The sequence below is a fragment of the Narcine bancroftii genome, chromosome 1 (genome assembly GCF_036971445.1).
Source record: "Narcine bancroftii isolate sNarBan1 chromosome 1, sNarBan1.hap1, whole genome shotgun sequence".
Classification (NCBI taxonomy): domain Eukaryota; kingdom Metazoa; phylum Chordata; class Chondrichthyes; order Torpediniformes; family Narcinidae; genus Narcine; species Narcine bancroftii.
Window position 1 is genome coordinate 41,889,042 of NC_091469.1, and position 19,648 is coordinate 41,908,689.

At 41.2% G+C, this 19,648-nt stretch overlaps 1 protein-coding gene across 1 annotated transcript in view; it reads right to left on the reverse strand.

The window, feature by feature from the left end:
* Nucleotides 1-4,515: 4,515 nt before the first annotated feature.
* LOC138758394 (very low-density lipoprotein receptor-like) overlaps nt 4,516-19,648 on the reverse strand; it is a 58,739-nt gene continuing 43,606 nt past the window's right edge. The window contains exons 20-22 of the mRNA XM_069927646.1: nt 19,232-19,462; nt 14,937-15,021; nt 4,516-4,640 (exon numbers count right to left, since the gene is read on the reverse strand). Of these exons, the coding sequence (XP_069783747.1) occupies nt 15,020-15,021; nt 19,232-19,462 (233 nt within the window). The 3' untranslated portion in view covers nt 4,516-4,640; nt 14,937-15,019. The remainder of the gene's footprint in view (nt 4,641-14,936; nt 15,022-19,231; nt 19,463-19,648) is intronic.

Here is a 19,648-nt window from a genome sequence, read left to right on the forward strand (position 1 = left end):
TTAATTCCCTTACCATGTAGGAATCTATCCAACCTGGTCTTAAATTTATTTACTGAGATCACCCCCAATGCTTCAATGGGTAGCAAATTCCATAGATTTACTACCCTCTGGAAAAAAAAAATTCCTCCTCATCTTGGTCCTAAATTTACGACCCTGAGTCTGGAGTCTCCTAGTTCCGGTCTTCCCTACCAATGGAACCAACTTACCAACCTCAATCTTATCTATGTCTTTCATAATTTTATTTGTCTAAATTCCAGTGAGTATAGGCCCAAATAACAATCTCTCCCCATAGACCAACCCCTTAATTCCTGGAATCAACCTGGTGAACCTCCATTGTATCGTCTCTAAAGTCAGCATAACCTTCCTCAAGTAAGGAGACCAGAACTGCACACAGTACTCCAGATTCTGTCTCACTAGTACTTTTACAGTTGCAGCATCACATCCCTGCACTTAAATTCTATCCCTCAAGCAATGAAGGCCAACATTCATTTGTCTTCTTGATTATCTGCTGCACCTGCAAACCAACATTTTGCAATTCATGCACAAGCACTCAAGTCCTTCTGCACATCAGAATGCTGCAATTGCTTGCCATTTATATATTCTGATCTTCCATTTTTCCTTCCATAATGGACAACCTAACATTTGCCAACATTGTACTCCATCTGCCCTTGCCCACTCACTTAACCTATCAATAACTTTCTGCAGACTCTCCGTATCCTTTGCAAAATTTGCTTTCCCACTCAATTTAGTGTCAAAAAACTATTAGATACACTACACTCTGTCCCCTCTTCCAGATCGTTTATGCATATTTCTTTTGCATAAGCAACATCAACAGATATAGATTGTTTAGCCTATTGCTCAAAGAAATCAGGTCTGATCTTTCTCTGGTTCCACAATAAAAGCCCACCAAATAATCAGTTAGGATCAAGTTGAAGCAGAGACAACAGACTGACAAATTAGCTGACCTGGATGCTTCATTTTCCATAATGGCTGTTCAATTCCAATTGTGTTCATTGTATCATGGATTGTCCATCAGATGGCACAGTTCATTCAAAATGCAAAATCTCTTCTTGTAGCTTGCTATTCTTCCAAAGGATTCCACCTTAAATCTGTCTGATGATGTCAAAATAACTATGCTCCTGTTGACCTAAACACATTCACCAGGGTGATTTTGGAAACAAGGGAGCACTTGGCTCCCAGATGGAGCACTTGGCTGAGTACGTAGAACCATCCTGCATAGCATGGGTCCTTTAACCCATGATGTGCCAGCCTGAATAAACCTGCTCCAGATCAACCTTTCTCTCACAGTCCATAATCCTCAAATTTTATTACATCCATGTGAATATTTAAGTTTTTTAAAAAATGTACTCATTATATCAAGCTCCACCACCACCCCAGCAGAAACTGCCAGACGTAAACTGAATTGCACACAAACCCAAAATAGGGATGAACATCTCCCAATTCCTTAATAAATCCATTGTTATTCACCACTTTACACAATTGAATGCCTTACTTAGCTTGATTTCAAAGTTTGCAGATGTGCAAAAGGATGGAAGGTACAGTTGTAATTAATTTATATTCTGTAATATTTCTTAGGACAGGAATCCATAGAATGAACAGCATTTTGACTGTAAGGAAACTTATCTACAGACTGCTGCTTTGAAGTTAAAATTTGCCCAAACTGTGATAAAGGATCCACACAGGTCCCTGTAAAAGTAGACCAAGAGCAGCTGCTGGATAGGGGGATAAAGAAACTTCCAAAATGTAGGAGGTATTTGAGAGTAAAATAGGAGGTTCAGAGTCCTTATGTCCCCTTTATGATTGGAAAGGCATATGGAAGGATTTGGAAAGATTGGTTAACAAATAAGTTTGATTAAATTGAAGGGATAAAAACTCAAGAAAGTTAGAAGGGTAAAAAAAAAACAAGGGGACATGAATGATCTTGGCAACCAGTATTAAGAAAAATTCTTTTATATTTGAAGGGGAGATTAAGGGGCCTATCTCATTGACCTGGAGACTAGGTGGCGACTCGAGTCTCTGCTGGTTGCAGCAATGTCTCCGCCAATGAGATAGGCCCTTAAGGGAAAGAGTAGATCCTTTCAGGGGCAAATCAAGGAAATTTATGTGTGGAGTCAAGGGATTATGAAAAGGTCCTAAATGAATACTTCTCATCACCAAAGAGAAATATGGAGTTATGGGATGGGTACTTCGTTATTTTGGAATGTTTATGCAAGGAGGAAGTGCTAAAGGCAATGGCACACATTATATGTGGATAAGTGCTGAAGCCCTGACAGAATCTATCCCAGGATGCCATGGAAAGTATCATGGCTGATCATTACCTTCAGTAAAGCTACTTGCCCACTCTTTTACCTCCACCATATCCCTTTTAAGACATCTAAACCCCAGTTCCTGCATATTCTTGTGTCAGCCTAGTCTCTGTAATTGCAAGCTGATCCTTGCTCCAAGTTCATGTCCCTTATTCCCAAAGCCACTTTTATATCACATCCCATGATGATCCTATTCTGTATCAGAGGAAGATGTGCATGCTGCCTTCAGAAGAGTGAATCCAAGGAAAGCATCCAGCCCAGATGGAGCACTTGGCTGAGTATTAAAAATTTATGCTGACCAACTTGCATTTCACCCAGCAGAGCATAGTAACCTGCCTTAGTAACTATCGAGCAGTGATGAAGTGATTTGAAAGGCTGCTGTTGAAGCAGATCAGCTCCTGTCTGAGTGGCAACAGGTCTACACTGGCTCTTCACAAAGCCCTGGTACACATGGACAGCAAAGATGCATTCATCAGGATGCTCTTTATCAACTACAGGTTAGCATTTAACACCATCGTCCCCTCAAAATTAATCGGCAAACTCCAAAAACTGGGACTCAACACCCTACTTTGTAATTGCATCATGGATTTCTCATTTCCAGACCACAATTAGTGAGGATTAATAAGAACAGCTCCTCTCCAATCTCCATTAGCCCGGAGCACCACAGGGCTGTGTTCCTAGCCTCCTGCTCTACTCACTTTACACCTATGACTGTGTGGCTCGTACGACAATAACACCATCTACAAATTTGCCAATGATACCATGGTAACAGGTTTTATAAAAGTTGATGGATCCATATACAGGAGGGAGATTGAAAACTTGGCTGAATGGTGCACCAACAACCACCTTGCACTCAATGTCACCAAAACCAAGGTGATGATTGTTGAATTCAGGAAGGGAAAGCCAGTGGTATACAATCCAGTGATCACTGGGGGTGGGGGAATCTGAAGTGGAGAGGGTGTGCAAATTTAGTTCTTAGGAGTAACTATCTCCGAGCATCTTTCACGGACCCAACACACTAATAGCATTGTGAAGAAAACATGCTAGTATCTCAACTTCCTCAGGAGTTTGTTGAGGTTTGTTATGACACCAGTAACCATGGCAAATTTCTACAGATGTGTGGAGGAAATTGTGTTGACCAGCTGCATCATGGTCTGGTATGGGGACACCAGTACCTGAGCATAAAGCCCTCCAAAAAAGGTGGTGGACGCAGCCCAAGACAATCACAGGTAAAACCCTCCCCACTAAAGAGAACATCTACAGGAAACACTACTGTCAGAGAGCAGTAGCAATCAAGGATCCACACCACCCAGCACCTCTTCTCTCTGCTGCCATCAGTAAAAAGGTATAGGTTCCACAAGACTGACACCACCAGATTCAGGAACAGCTGCTACCCCTCCAACATCAGACTCCTCCACAACAAACTCAACCAGGGATTTACTTAAGGATTCATTTTTCTGCTCTTTTATTTTTAAAAGAATTCTCTGTATTGCAGTTTATTTGCATTTATCATCTGTTTACATTTATTTGTTTACATGTGTATATTGTAGTTTTTTAATTGCACTATAAGTGGCAATTCTGCCTCGCTGCAGGAAAGAAGAATCTCAGGGTTATATGTGATGTCATGCATATTCTCTGACATTAAATCTGAAATAAATGCATTTCAAAGCCTCCAACTGACTATATTGATGCTTCCTCCATTGCCTGTCCTTCCTCAAACTCAACAAATTTTCCACCATCTGCTCTCTCATTCTGCTTCCCATCCCTCTGCTGAACTAGTTTAAACACACTCCAACAGCTCATGCAAACTTGCCCATCAGAATATTGGTCCCTTTCCATCTCAGGTGCAACTTGTCCTTTTTATACACTTCATTACCTTACCTAGAAGGGATTCTAATGATCAATGAATCTGAACTCCTGAACCCCAACTCTTCAGCCACATATTCATCTGCCATAACTTACTATTCCTACCCCGATTGGCACATGGTACAGGCAGCAATCCAAAGATTATCAGCCTTGAAGTCACATTTGCAGCCCATTTGCCACCAGGGTATACAATTGAATGATACAAATACACACAGCAAACTTGATTCTTCAGAGAAAGCCAAACAAATGAATGAAGAAATTGTAATCAATGTGGCCATTGTATTTATTAAAATAGTAATCAATTTGTTGCAGTAATGTGCATCAACAGGAAATGCAAATTGTCATTTATGAATCAAAAGATAGTTGCAACTTTTTATTTCATTAAAATACAACTTCAATCCACATTAGGTAAAGTGTTCTGAAGCTTCAGCTTGATGCCCGTGGTTCCTGGAACAAAGTAGACAAATGTTAGACAAAGTTTAAAACAGCTGGTAATTGCTCAAAAACAGCAGAGAAACAATGCCAGTCTGGGAGAGTTTGCAACTTTCTGCCAATTTAAGCTACTGGAACAATTGAACATGGATGAAAAACCAGGTAAATCTAAAGACCTTTTCAAACCACCATGATGTTTTTCTCAAAATAGGTTAATTTTGCTAGTTTTAGACAACATAGAAAACTACAGTACAGGCCCTTCAGCCTTTGATGTTGTGCCATCCTACATTTTCTTACCATCAAAACCTTTCCTATCTAGGAATCCTCTATTTTTCTTTTTCTTTCAACTAAGTGCTTGCTTAAGAGTTTTTTAAAAAAAATGCTCCTAATGTTTCAGCCTCAACCATCACCCCGGCAATGAATTTCAGGCACCACAATTCTGGGGGGAAAAGTTACTGTAAATATTAGAGTATAATGCAAAAAAAATTTCCCCATTTTCCCCTCAAAAATAAGGGGGGGGGGGTCGCAATATACATGGGAGTAAAAAATTTTTTTACATTCTGCAAATTGCGACTCAGGCAAGTGAGGGGGGGGGGGGGGTCGTGAGAGACGGCAGCGTGACTCGAGAGGGCAAGCGGCCAGAGAGGTGGTAGCATGTCTCAGGTGGGTGAGGGGGGGGGTCGTACTATACATGAGGGTTAAATTTTTCCCCTCAAAAATGGGGGGGCTCGCATTATATATGAATATTTATGGTACCCCTTACATCTCCCCTAAACCCCTCCCTTCTCTTTGAACACATAAACAAGTCTTTTGCAGTGTTCAGGATTTGAGCGAGAGACTGCAAAACCCAGCTGATTTAAAATGGTGGGCAGTATAAGCAGAGCAGCCACCATGGGGACAGCCACCATGGGGACAGCCACCATATGAGTGGGCCAGAGTAGGATTGGGGAGTTGAGGCTTTGGCTCAAGAGGCTTAAGCGAGCAGAGTCTTGAGGTGAACGTCTGGTACGTTCTTTCATCCTCAAGTGAGGGCGTAGTTAGAGTGTTTAAAATGACTGTTGAGAGAGTGGTATGCCTCTCATGTGAGAAGTGGCAGACCTGGGGGATCTCCCCTCTCCCATAGAGCCACATCTGCCAGAAGTGAAGTGCATGCAAATGGGTGAACTGGAAAACTTGGGAATTTGAAGCAGCAGCCGGAATTCATAAGGAATGGAGCATTCATAGATCAGAGGTACAGGGAATTAGTCACACCTAGGCTGCCAGAGGCAGCTGTCTGAATGACACTCAGAGAGAGGAAAGCAAAGATGAGCAGGCACACCTATGGCCATTCCCCTGAATACTAAGTATAATGTCCTGGATTCTGTTGGTGGCAGGGATGACTTACCAGGAGAAGTGTGAGGTGATATACTTTGGAAGGAAAAACTCCAAGGCAGAGTACAAAGTTAATGGCAGGATTCTTGGCAGTGTGGAAGAGCAGAGAGATCTGGGGTCCTTGTCCACATTTCACTGAAAGTTGCCTCACAGATAGACAGTAATTATGAAAGCTAACACCTCATAACCTTTCTTAAATCAAGGGATTGAGTCTAAGAGCCATGAGGTAAATGATGCAGCTCTATAAAAAAAACTTTAGTTAGACCGCACTTGGGAGTGCTGTGTCCAGTTCTGGTCACCTCATTATAGGAACGATCAAAACAATGGAAAGGTGCAACTTGGTTTAGAGAGTATGCATTATGAGCAGAGATTAAGGGAGTTAGGGCTTTACTCTTTGGAGAGAAGGAGGAAGCAAGGAGACATGATAGAGGAATAAAAGCTATTAAGAGGAATAGATAGAGTGGATAGCCTACGTCTCCTTCCCAGGGCACCACTGCTCAATACAAGAGGGCATGGTTTTAAGGTAATGGGTGGGAATTTCAAAGGAGATATTAGAGGAAGGTATTTTTTAAACCCAGAGAGTGGTTGGTACCTGGAATGCACTGCTTCAGTCAGTGGTGGAGGCAGGTACATTGGTGAAACTAATGAGACTATTTGACAAGCATATGGATGAATTTAATGTGGAGGGTTATATGAGAGGGAAGTCCAAAGGTCAGCACAACATTGTGGGCCTAAGGGCCTGGCCTATGATATTCCTGCCCTGGGAAAAAGGTCCTGGCTGTCTAACTTATCTATGCCTCTCAGAATCTTGTAGACTTCTATTAAGTCACCTCTCATCCTTCTTCACTCCAGAGAAAAATCTAAGCTCTGCTAACCCTGCCTCATAAGATTTACTTTGCACTCCAGGCCACATCTTGGTAAATCTCCTCTGCACCATCTCCACAGCTTCCACATTCTTCTGACAGTGAGATAAACAGAAATGAACAATATACTTGGTGTGGTCTCAGATCTGTAGAGTTGCAACATGACCTCTCAACACTTGAGGATAATCCCTCTATTAATGAGACCCAACATCCCATAGGCTCGTGAGGCATGATGTGCCCCTCACAAAGCCATGCTGACTATCCCTGAGAAGGCTGCACTTCTCCAAATGCTCATAAATCCTGTCCTTAAGAAATCTCTCTAATAACTTGCACACCACTGACACAAGACTCACCAGTCTATAATTCCCAGGATTCTCCCTATTACGTTAAAAAAAAAACAAGGGGACAACATTTGTCATTTTAAAAACCTCCAGCACCACCTCTGTGGCCAAGCAGGATGAAAATAGTGCCAATACTTGAGCTATCTCTTTCCTCCCTTCCCACTGCTACCAGGGGTACATCTCGTCTGCCCCTGGGGACATCAATCTTAATGATTTTGATCTGAATCTCAACATTGTCCAGCGCACAAGCTTTTTCTATTTTGACCTCATCTTGACCAGGGATGAAATGTGATCCCAAGCTATATCTGTCAAGTTGCTTCATTTTAGCTCGATGCCAATTGGACATGGTTTGACATTTGAAAAGGACATCCATCTTTACCAGATATCTTGTGATTGATGTCAAGTAGCTGAAATAGTGTAACAAGCTACACAATTTTTAATTACTTCAAGAAAACTCATCAGACCCACAAACCCACCCTGATTTCATCTATTCCAAATAGTGGTATTGTTCCAGCAATATGCAGACTAATTGGTAACTTTGCAGAGCACCATGCTCAGTCCACAGGATTCAGCTTCCAGCTGTCTGCCAAACAAATCCACCATCCCATCTGACCTCAGGGCAGTGGCCTTCAAAACTATTACAATGGGGAGCAACAAGCTTGAGCAAATCTTCTTTGTAGACACCTTGCAGCCTGCAGGACCAAAGCTACAAATTTTACACAAATAATCTTGTATTATACCTGGCAATTTCTGCCCATCATTTTGGTCTAGTTTTTCTATCAGAGTCTGGCTCCTGACCCATCAGAAACTTCAAAGTCTTTCCCCAGAGATGATCTTTTGTTCCATCCATTCTCCCCCATCTAAATGAATGTTGTTTTCCTTGTTTGTCAGAACTTAACCTGAAATGGTGTTCTTTCAATGTTGCCTATCCCAAGCATTTCCACATTTGCATTTTTCAGATCTCCATCTGCAGTTGTCAACTTCCACACATACCTTCAGATGAGGGGTCTGAGCAGGCTGGCAGACAAAAATTGACATGATAGCCCAAGGTTAAAGAACATTAATTTGGTCAGAATCATACAGCATGGAAAATAGGCCGAACACATGCACACTGACATGCAGCCAATAGTATCAATCTTATCTTCCAGCACTGGCCCATTGTATTCCTTGTAGGTTAGTTCAGCCATTATCAATCTTCTTTTGGCTAGGACCTCCTTAGGACTGTGCTCGATGTTTATGGGCCCCTTCCTTATAAAGCAGTCAAGTTTTGATTTCAGTACTTCATAAAAAATTTGTTACACGAGGTGAAAAGACAACCCTGCTTTTTTGTGCTGTGGCTCCCTTGCATGTTTGTGTGGGGGGTGGGGGGGGGGGTGCAGGGACGCAAGGCCCCTGTTGAGAATGGTTAAGCTACACAGTGTGCCCATTACATTCCTTCCACAGCTTAGGCAATAATGTTCCAGGTGCTTCCCGCTCTGCCTGAGAAAGGTCCCCTCAGATCATTTGCCCTGATTTTAAATTTATGTTCTATAGATTTTATCAACATCTTGCAAGGGAAAAGTTTCCTGCAGCCCACACCAGCTATACACAGTTATGTCTACATTTGATCTCCTTTTCAGAGAAACAAGTTAGCATCTCCAGTTTCTCCTCAGATGAACTGCCCAGTGAATTAAGTAAATGTCTTCATCCTCTGCCATTATATTTTTCCTACAGTGTGGGTAAAAAAAACAGAGTACACCAGCTGAGGTTTATAAAGTTGAAGTGTAATCTCCCTGCTCTTTTATTCTGTGCCCTGTATTAAGAATGCCTCCTTAACCACATTTTTCAGTAATGGTGCCACCTTTTCTAATTGGGCCATGGAATTTAATCCCAACAAGCTTGAGGTGATGCATTCTAGGAAGTTTGATAAGGTAAAATACAGGGTATAAAAAGATATCTAGGGACTTGGGGATAAGGACAGGGACCTTGAAATCCATAGATCCCAAGATGACAGCATATGTCGACAAGGTGAAGCAGGATACTGAACTGGATGGATAGGAATATTTTCCCTAAAAGTTCAAGACAAACAGATGAATACGAGGGGATCAGAACAACATTTTTGATCAAATCGTTGCAAACGTGATTGGATCAATTGGTTTAGGCAGATACTGCATTACAGCATCTGGTCAAACACTTCAACTGCCAAGGCTATAGAGAAAGGCTCATTAAATGGATTAGCACAGATGGTTACTTGTTTCACACAAACATTATGGACCAAAAGTACACAGATGTTCAGTTTTCCAACCCGATCACCATCCCATTTATATTTAATTTTAGAACAGGTGGACAAAGCATCTGTTTCTGGACTATTATGTTCAAGGTGACATACCAGGTAGGGACTGGAACAAACACTGGCCTTATTAGTAATACCTACATCCAAGAATGGCATTTCCCATTCATTTTATATCCTTAAAATTTGGCTACCAGATTAAAACAATCTATTTGTGCAGTTTCCAACCACGACTATTTGGATTAAAATATGATAGATGCATAACAGACAGCCAAGTGCATGCAAGCAGCTGTGCATTTGGACTTCTATTGCATATTTCACAACATACTGAACAGTAATAAACCTTGATGAAGGACTCAAGCCTAAACATCAGTTATGTATCTTTACCGCATAAAGTACCTTGTATGACCTGTTGAGTTTCTCCAGCATTGTTTTTACTTTTTAACTAAACATTGTAGTTCCCCCTCCTGACTTTGATAAATTCATCAAAAATTAAATGTTGCAATGGGTAGTAATGAATGCAAGTTCAACCAAAGCAAGATCACTGCTATTTAAACTTGTACTGGTGCTCACATGCCTTTTCCAAAGAATCACCTAACAAATTATTAAATGTGCAAAATATTGGTACAATTGAGAAAATCATATCATTTGAGTGCATAACTGGAGCAAAGCAAGGATATTTGATGCAAACATTTCTTTCATTACTTTTTTGAACATTTAGTGACAAAAATTTACAATAGGATTTGGAAAACTATCCTCAATGGGATTAGTTTAAGAGTAGAGCTAAAAGTCTGCAAGATTGTAGCCAGTCTAATAGGAATTTGATTTTGTCTTTTGGTTTGCCCAATTCTAAAGTCATAATGAAATGAACTTGCAGGTACCGAATCCAATGAAGCTATGGAAACTCTCTGCTATCTTTAAGGAGTTTGTATGTTAACATAATATATAACATAACAATTACAGCACGGAAACAGGCCATTAGGCCCTTCCAGTCCGCACCGAACCAAACACCCCTTTCTAGTCCCACCTCCCTGCACAATGCCCATAACCCTCCATCTTCTTCTCATCCATATACCTGTCCAACCTTTTCTTAAATAATACAATTGACTCCGCCGCCACTATTTCTCCCGGAAGATCATTCCACACGGCTACCACTCTCTAAGTAAAGAAGTTCCCCCTCATGTTACCTCTAAACCTCTGCCCCTTAATTCTTAACTCAGTCCTCTTGTTTTAATCTTTCCTCCTCTTAACGGAAATAGACTATCCACATCCATTCTGTCTATCCCTTTCATAATCTTAAATACTTCTATCAAATCCCCTCTCAACCTTCTACGCTCCAAAGAATAAAGACCCAATCTGTCCAATCTCTCCCCATACTCCAGATGCTTAAACCCAGGCAACATTCTGGTAAACCTTCTCTGCACTCTCTCCACTCTGTTTATATCCTTCCTATAATTAGGCGACCAGAACGGCACACAGAACTCCAAATTAGGCCGCACCAACGTCTTATACAATCTCAACATCACCTCCCAACTCCTATATTCCATGCAATGATTGATAAAGGCCAGCATACTAAAAGCCTTCTTCACCACCCTATTCACGTGAGTTTCTACCTTCAGGGAACAATGTACCGTTACTCCTAAATCTTTCTGCTCTTCTGTATTCCTCAATGCTCTCCCATTTACCACGTATGTCCTATTCTGATTCTTCTTACCAAAATGAAGCACCTCACACTTATCAGCATTAAATTCCATCTGCCATTTTTCAGCCCACTTTTCTAAGCAGCCCAAATCCCTCTGCAATCCTTGAAAACCTTCTTCATTATCCATTATTCCACCTATCTTAGTATCGTCTGCATATTTACTAATCCAATTCACCACCCCATCATCTAGATCATTAATGTATAAAACGAACAACAATGGGCCCAATACAGATCCTTGAGGCACACCACTGGTCACCGGCCTCCAACCTGACAGACAATTATGCACTACCACTCTCTGGCCTCTCCCTTTCAGCCAATGTTCAATCCATTTGACTATCTTAAAATTTATACCTAAAGACTGCACCTTCCTAACTAACCTTCCATGTGGTACCTTATCGAAGGCCTTACTGAAGTCCATATAGACAACATCCACTGCGCTACCCTCATCCACATTCCTAGTCACCTCTTCAAAAAATTCAATCAGATTGGTCAAACATGACCTTCCTCCCACAAATCCATGTTGAGTGCTCCTGATCAGACCCTGTCTATCCAGATGTTTATAAGTACTATCTCTAAGAATTTTCTCCATTAATTTACCTACCACAGACGTCAAACTTACAGGCCGATAGTTGCCAGGCTTCCTCCTTATGTATTTGTCTACATGGGTTTCCTCCTGGTGATCTGGTTTCATCCCACATTCCAAAGACTTTGAAGGGTTAATTGTTTACATTCATGTACTTGGTCAGAAAAGGTTTATGGGCTGGAAAGACTTGTTACCATGTTGTAACTCCAAATTAATAATACTGATCAAGCAGCTCTTCAGTGCAGCCAGTCAACAACCCAATTGAATTTCTGATTTTAGGTAACCTGCACTGTGCTTCCTCTTGATCCACCCAAGGTTTCCCTAACCTCCCCTTTTGCTTCATTCCACTTCCCATCTCTTCCTTTTCCAATTCCACCATTCCCTTCCTTATTAGATTCCAGCATCTGCATCCTCCTGTGATTCCACTCATCTTCCAGATTGTCCACTTCCACTCAACACCCAGCATCAACACCCAGCATCTCCTTATCCACCAGCTGCCATCTCTTGATGTCACACCACCTCATTTGCCTATGTCCCAATGTGTTCACCCATCAGCCACCAGCTCCTCCCTTACCCGTTTATATTGCATTAGCTGTTTCGCCTCTAAATGGTCCTGATGCAGCACCTTAACCCAAAGTGTCAACTATCCATTTCCCTCCACAGGCACTCCTGAAACCTGTTGAGTACCTCCAGTTTTTTTGGCTCCAAATACATTTTTAAACTTGTACAAAGTTCTGGTTGTCATATGCAAGAATGTTATCAAGCTCAAAGATTAAAAAAAACAATTCAAAAGGTGTTATTGAATTACGAAGTAAATCTAAAATGTTTCTCCCTGTAGAAAAGTGAAGGGAGACTTTATAGAAGGTATAAAACAACCTTCTTTCCACTCACATTCCACTAAGTAATCCCTATGCCATCCGTGCTCTGTGATCATTAAGGGATTACTTAAGTGTGAGTGGGAACGGAAGGTTGAGAATCAGTGCTCTAGACCCAATTGTTATTGAAATATTTTCTTGAGAAAAATTGTCATTGGCCCATTTTCTCTGGAGTTATGAAACCATGCACATAATGAGTCAATTAGGTATGATTAAAACAGTGGTTTTCAACCTTTTCCTTTCCACCCACATACAAGCAATCCCTTACTAATCACAGTGTACCTAGGGCATAAGGAATACTTAGTGGTATGTGAGTGGAAAGAAAAAGGCTGAAGACCACTGGAAATCATGAGGAACATAAACAGGTAGCCTCCACTCCCTACCCAGTGTAAGACCCAAAACGTTAGAGCACTAGGTTTAATGTGAAAAAGGAAAGATGTAAAAGAAAGCAAAGAGGTAAACTTTTTTCCCCCCACATGGAAGTCATGGAATGAACTGCCAGAGGAAGCCATAGAGGTCCGCACCTTTGTGGATTTAAAAGGCATGTAGACCAGTGTTTGGATAGGAAATGAATATGGACCAAATGAGACCAACTTGGGTAGAAATTTGGTCAGCATAGATATGTGAGGCTTAATGGCAAGCTTCTGAGCTGTACAACTGACTATAGCATCACAATTCAATACTAATCAGGAATGAAAATAGAGAATCTGGTAGAATTTATGGAGACATGAACCAATTCACTCAAGTTGTTTTAAAGCTCAGCCCCAAACACAATCTTTCCACGAGGAATATCGAGGATCAAAGATCTTGGTGTCAATGTTTAAAGTTCCTTGAAACAACAAAAGAAGCCAATAGGACAAATGCATTATACAGGTACTCCCCAACTTACGATTGTAATTGGGACCAAAGGATCAGTCGTATCTCAAAATGGATGCCAGTCAGAATTTTGCCCACATGCATGAAGTACCAAAGACTTAAAGCAAACTTTATAAATCAAATCTTTCTTTCATCGTAGATTTGGCGATAACAACTTAAAACTTCCTGAATTTGTCAGTCAAACTTGGCAAATCTTTCCACATTCTGGTCCATATTTGCCTTGTAGTCAGCGGCCCAGGATCCGTAGACTAGGTGCAGCTATCATGATTCCTGTCTGTACGCGCAAGTCTTCGATTGGTGCATGGATGGTGGGTTCACGTTTTGGTGTTCAGTTGGGACATGCATCCAAGTTAAGCACCCTAACAATATTGAATTTGTGCCACCGACTCCTGTTTAATATGCCAACTGAAAACTCGCACATGCGAATAGGAATCAAGATAGCCATGCCAAGCCTTCAGACCCTGGGACACAGATGAAAAAGGGAAGTGTGCACATTTTGGCTCTTACGTGCCCTGTATCCCTGATACAGTTTGTCAAATGCAATATTATCTGTTTTCTTCATAGATTTTAAAAAATATTTCTGTCATATCTGCAGGTCGACACAAGTCGCATAGGTCTCAAGTTGGGGACTACCTGTACTCTTGCCTTCATTAGTCAGGATATCAAATACTGAACTTGAAATGTTATTTTTCAACTTTATAAAATGTTTGATTGGCCCCATCACGAGTACGTGCATTTTGCTGGCCACATGATTGGAACATTGAAATTGTGCTACAGACCACACAAGAGATTTACCAAGATGTCACATGGATTGGAAAACATTGGCTCAGCTGGGCTTGATTGCTCTGGAAAAGGTCAAGGGTATTCTAAAAATGGCACCAGGCATTCTTTCCCCCCCCCCCCCCCGAAACCCCTCCCTTCTTAGTTTTGCAGAGGCACCAAAAAGTGGGCATAGCTTCAAGGAGAGAGGGGCCATTTTAAGGATTCCAAGAGGTACTGTACATTTCTTCTCTCTGCCCCACACACCACCCCCCCACCCCCAACTTGTTGACTGGTTGATATCTGGAATTTGTTGCCAGAGGTGGTAGAATCATGCAGTCACAGATATTCAGACAGACAAATTGGCATGGCATAAAAAGATGTAGTTCTAAATATGTGCAAGGCTAGCAAGGGGCCTGTGTACCATTCAATTTTATGACTAATTAATTGCTTTTCAGCTCATCAACCATCCCATTAGGTGCAGAGAACACTAATTAAAGCTTTGACATTGGTGAATAAATCTGAATCCAATCAGATTCTGAAACAAAAGTTAAATCGATCAGATTTTAAACTGCATTGAAATATTATGTTTTTTAATTTCCAATATTATTTTGTAGTAAGTCTTGATTGACAGAAATAAAGGGAAATGAGAAATTTCCATGTTTACATTACCTCTGGTACCTCCACAAAAGCTTCATCCATCATGATCTGGCTCCTATGTCCTGTTGCAGTCATTTGCAAGTTGGCATGAGCTTTCCTGTATTAGAATGAATTTTGACATGACTTGGAAGCAAATTGGTTATTTTCACATGCACTAAGACAGTTTTATTTTTACTCTCCAAGCAAGTCAACCCATACTCAAGTAAAAAAGGAAGAGCAAACCAAGGGTAGACTATAGTGTTAATAGGAAAAATTTAGGCTAGATTAAACAGTGTCGGGGCATCTTCTGCTCTTGAGTCAATTCAAAACTGATCAACAGGAAAGAAACTGTTCTTTAATCTAGAGTGAGAAGTGTGACAGAATAGTGTTTTATATTGTATATAGATATGATTTTGAGAGATAAATTTGGGCAGGTTTTTTTAGTGTAGGTCACATACAAACACTTCAAAACAGATCTTATTTAAAATACTGGAGCTCTGCTCATGCTAGACATTCCAGCTCCAAGAGCCTTTGCAAAAGCTTTGCAAAGTACCCAAGATACTTCACTAATGGATTATTGTTTACAAAAAGGCTAAAGATGAAAAAGCGCGGAGTTGCAGACAGTCTGGAGTGGAACTTGCTGTTCTGACAGGGTCATGTGGTTTTGAAGGCAGAGAATTCAGTTCTACAGAGAGGCAGCAGCACCAAGCTGGCAAGCTTGTGGAAAACCTCATTTGGAAGATGGGTTGTGACTGCTTATTTCAGCCTTGTTCAAGCCCTTGTGGTTCATGCAAGAGGAGAGGACTGGCTGCTTAATGTTTCACTTGAAATAAAAGAAACAAAAAGGAACTCTGATGACCTAAAAGAAAGAGGTTATCATCTGGAGAACCCTGATGGGGCAAGTTTATTTGGCAAGACACTGAAGTGGCTGCTTACAAGGAATCAGTTGTAGGTGTCCAGCGAACAACAAATCTCTCTCTGAAAACCGACAAGAACCTTCCTGCACGGTAACCACTTACTTTTCAAGCAACAAACCCTGGTGAACTTCATAAATGTTAAATTCTGTGCACAGTACAAGAACTGTCTGCAACTAGTAAAGTTGGAGTAATGGGAAGTGAGATTGGACTGTGAATCGAGGAACTTTTCTGAACTTACATACACGTGCACTTAGAATTAGAAGGGGGTTAAGTTAATGGTAATAAGTTTGATCCTGGTTTCATGTTTAAAGATAATTAAAAGCAACTTTTGTTTAAGTAACTATTTGTCTTGGTGAATATCTATTGCTGCTGGGTTTTGGGCTCCTCTGGGTTTGTAACAGAAGGCTGAGAATCACTGCTCTAGACCCAAATATTACCAAAATATTTTGCTTGAGAAAAATTGTGATTGGTCCATTTCCTTTGGAGTTACAAAACAGTGCACATTACGAGTCAAATTAGGTATGATTAAAACACTGGTTCTCTATCTTTTTCTTTCCACCCACATACCACCTTAAGCAATCCTTTATTCTTCTTCTTCTTTGGCTTGGCTTCACGGACGAAGATTTATGGAGGGGGTAAAAGTCCACGTCAGCTGCAGGCTCGTTTGTGGCTGACAAGTCCGATGCGGGACTGCAGGGGAAAATTGGTTGGTTGGGGTTGGGTGTTGGGTTTTTCCTCCTTTGCCTTTTGTCAGTGAGGTGGGCTCTGCGGTCTTCTTCAAAGGAGGTTACTGCCCGCCAAACTGTGAGGCGCCAAGATGCACGGTTTGAGGCGATATCAGCCCACTGGCGGTGGTCAATGTGGCAGGCACCAAGAGATTTCTTTAGGCAGTCCTTGTACCTTTTCTTTGGTGCACCTCTGTCACGGTGGCCAGTGGAGAGCTCGCCATATAACACGATCTTGGGAAGGCGATGGTCCTCCATTCTGGAGACGTGACCCACCCAGCGCAGCTGGATCTTCAGCAGCGTAGACTCGATGCTGTCGACCTCTGCCATCTCGAGTACTTCGACGTTAGGGATGAAAGCGCTTCAATGGATGTTGAGGATGGAGCGGAGACAACGCTGGTGGAAGCATCCTAGGAGCCGTAGGTGATGCCGGTAGAGGACCCATGATTCGGAGCCGAACAGGAGTGTGGGTATGACAACGGCTCTGTATACGCTTATCTTTGTGAGGTTTTTCAGTTGGTTGTTTTTCCAGACTCTTTTGTGTAGTCTTCCAAAGGCGCTATTTGCCTTGGCGAGTCTGTTGTCTATCTCATTGTCGATTCTTGCATCTGATGAAATGGTGCAGCCGAGATAGGTAAACTGGTTGACCGTTTTGACTTTTGTGTGCCCGATGGAGATGTGGGGGAGCTGGTAGTCATGGTGGGGAGCTGGCTGATGGAGGACCTCAGTTTTCTTCAGGCTGACTTCCAGGCCAAACATTTTGGCAGTTTCCGCAAAGCAGGACGTCAAGCGCTGAAGAGCTGGCTCTGAATGGGCAACTAAAGCGGCATCGTCTGCAAAGAGTAGTTCACGGACAAGTTTCTCTTGTGTCTTGGTGTGAGCTTGCAGGCACCTCAGATTCTTTATTAACCTTTATTAACCACAGAGCATCTATGGCATAGGAAATACTTAAAGTGGTATGCAAGTGGAAAGAAAAAGGTTGAGAAGCACGGATCTAGAGGTGGACATTTTCAAGCTCCTGCTTTGTCTGTCTGTGATGAAAAGGTGAGAGTGTGTCTGAGGTGGGATGGGGGCCTTAATATTCTGGGAGTGTGGAGCAGCAGGAGGTACAGATGGAGTTAGTGGGGAACACAGTACAAGTAGAACATGAGCAGAGTATTCACGGCTCTGGAAAATTTTACTCAAGTTTTAGATTACATTAGCCAACTATTTCATTGCAAATGGACCACAATTAAAATTTCTGCTAATTTAAAACAAATTAGATTCAGGAAGTGACCTTAGTTAAAATTAAATCTTGGCATGCGTTCCAGCCTGGACTTTGGGCCAACTACTATCTGCTTTTGAAAAGTTTAAATGGCTGACAAATAGATTGTTTATATATTCAAGTTGAATGAGAATTATGTTCAACATTGTTGGCTGAGGATCATTGTACTTCCATCAATTTTTAATCAATCTCAAAAGTTCTATTGTCCACCTGTCCCATTAAAATGCCGTGCCCTTCAAATTCTAATGTTCCAGTTTCCAATATTTCTAGAGTTATCAAATACAAACCTTTTTCCAGCTCTTCTCTTAAAGATTAATGCTCCAATAGCAACAAGCAGTACAACAAAAACAAGTATCCCCAGAATGAGGGGAATACTTATCTCTGTCATCACTTGATTCTCACAAAATCTTCCAGTGTAGCCCTCTTGGCATTTACACATCATTGAGTCCTCCACAACATAGCACTTTCCATGCATATTGCACAGTTTTGTTGTGCATGAACTGGACCTTCCTGCACCAGTTGCATTGAAGTCTCCATCAGTTTGGTTAGTGTCAGGATTTTGTGCAATTGTACCAGAATGTAGAGAGATTTCAGAACTAGATGTAACTGGAATGCCATTTGTAGGAGGGAACCAACTTTCTTTGAAGGTTGTGGGATTGACTGTAAACCATTTCGAAGTGGCCATTTTTTGAGAGAAGAGAGTTTCTGGAGTTGAAATAGTAGGAAACACATCACTTGTCTGTATAGGTCTCTTCCACAGATCACCTGTGACAACAATTTGAATTAGATCACTTGCCAGATCTAGAAAGGTGAATAAACTACTCAGGAACTCCCAGAATTATTATAATTGGGTTGTGCTCCTTTCCACAACAATGACCACATTTGGCCTATCTAAAAAATGCTAACATTTTCCCACTTGCAACATTCCTAGGGCATCATTACTTCCTTGATTTTTTGTAGCAATAAAATTACACCCAACTTTTCACACTTCCACCAATTTGAAGTTTGGACAATTGATGTACAGCATTCATTGTACAGGGTGTCCTCTACACTATTAGTGACTGTTTTGCAGAAGAGTTTTCTTCCACCCACAGGATTAAGTAGTCACCAGCTAATCACTTACTCTCTCCTGCACCTCCAAATAAAGTTTGACCACTTGTTATTACCATTTGTCTGCAGAGTCTGTAACCAGACAGCCAGGCATCATTATGCAGATTTCATTTCTGAAAGGTATATAGGTGATAGATTTATTTGCCATTATCAGCAAGTGGGTTCAGTTGCAGAGGAAAGTTTATGGCAAAGGAACAGGATAAATTACATTGCTCTTTGTAAGAGCTGGTTGAAAGACATTCTACGCCAAATGCAGAGCTCAGAATTGTAAATGAATCCAGCTATCAAATTATTTGGGGAAAAAAAACTTACATTTCATTTCATCTGATCCATCAGCACAATGTTTTTCACCATCACACACTTGTTCATTCAAGATGCAGCTGAAACCATCAAGGCATGGCCAAGTCTGTTGTGGGCACTGCCCAATTTCACACACACCATTGACAAGGTGATAACCTGTCGAACATCTACATGTTCCACCTCCAGGGGAAGCAAGGCACAAATGGTTACAGCCACCATTTTCCTCGGAACATAAATTACTTCCTGCATTAATTTAGAAAATAATAATCTTTAATACAGGGATGTATTAATATTCAGACTTACAAGTGCAAAATTGCATGTGGATAGTCTCCGTTTACTAAAATAATAAAACATTCAAAAATTTAATATTTTTGCTTTGAATTGAGATAATGTTTTACAGAGTGGATTCCTTGTTTGGTAACAACAGGC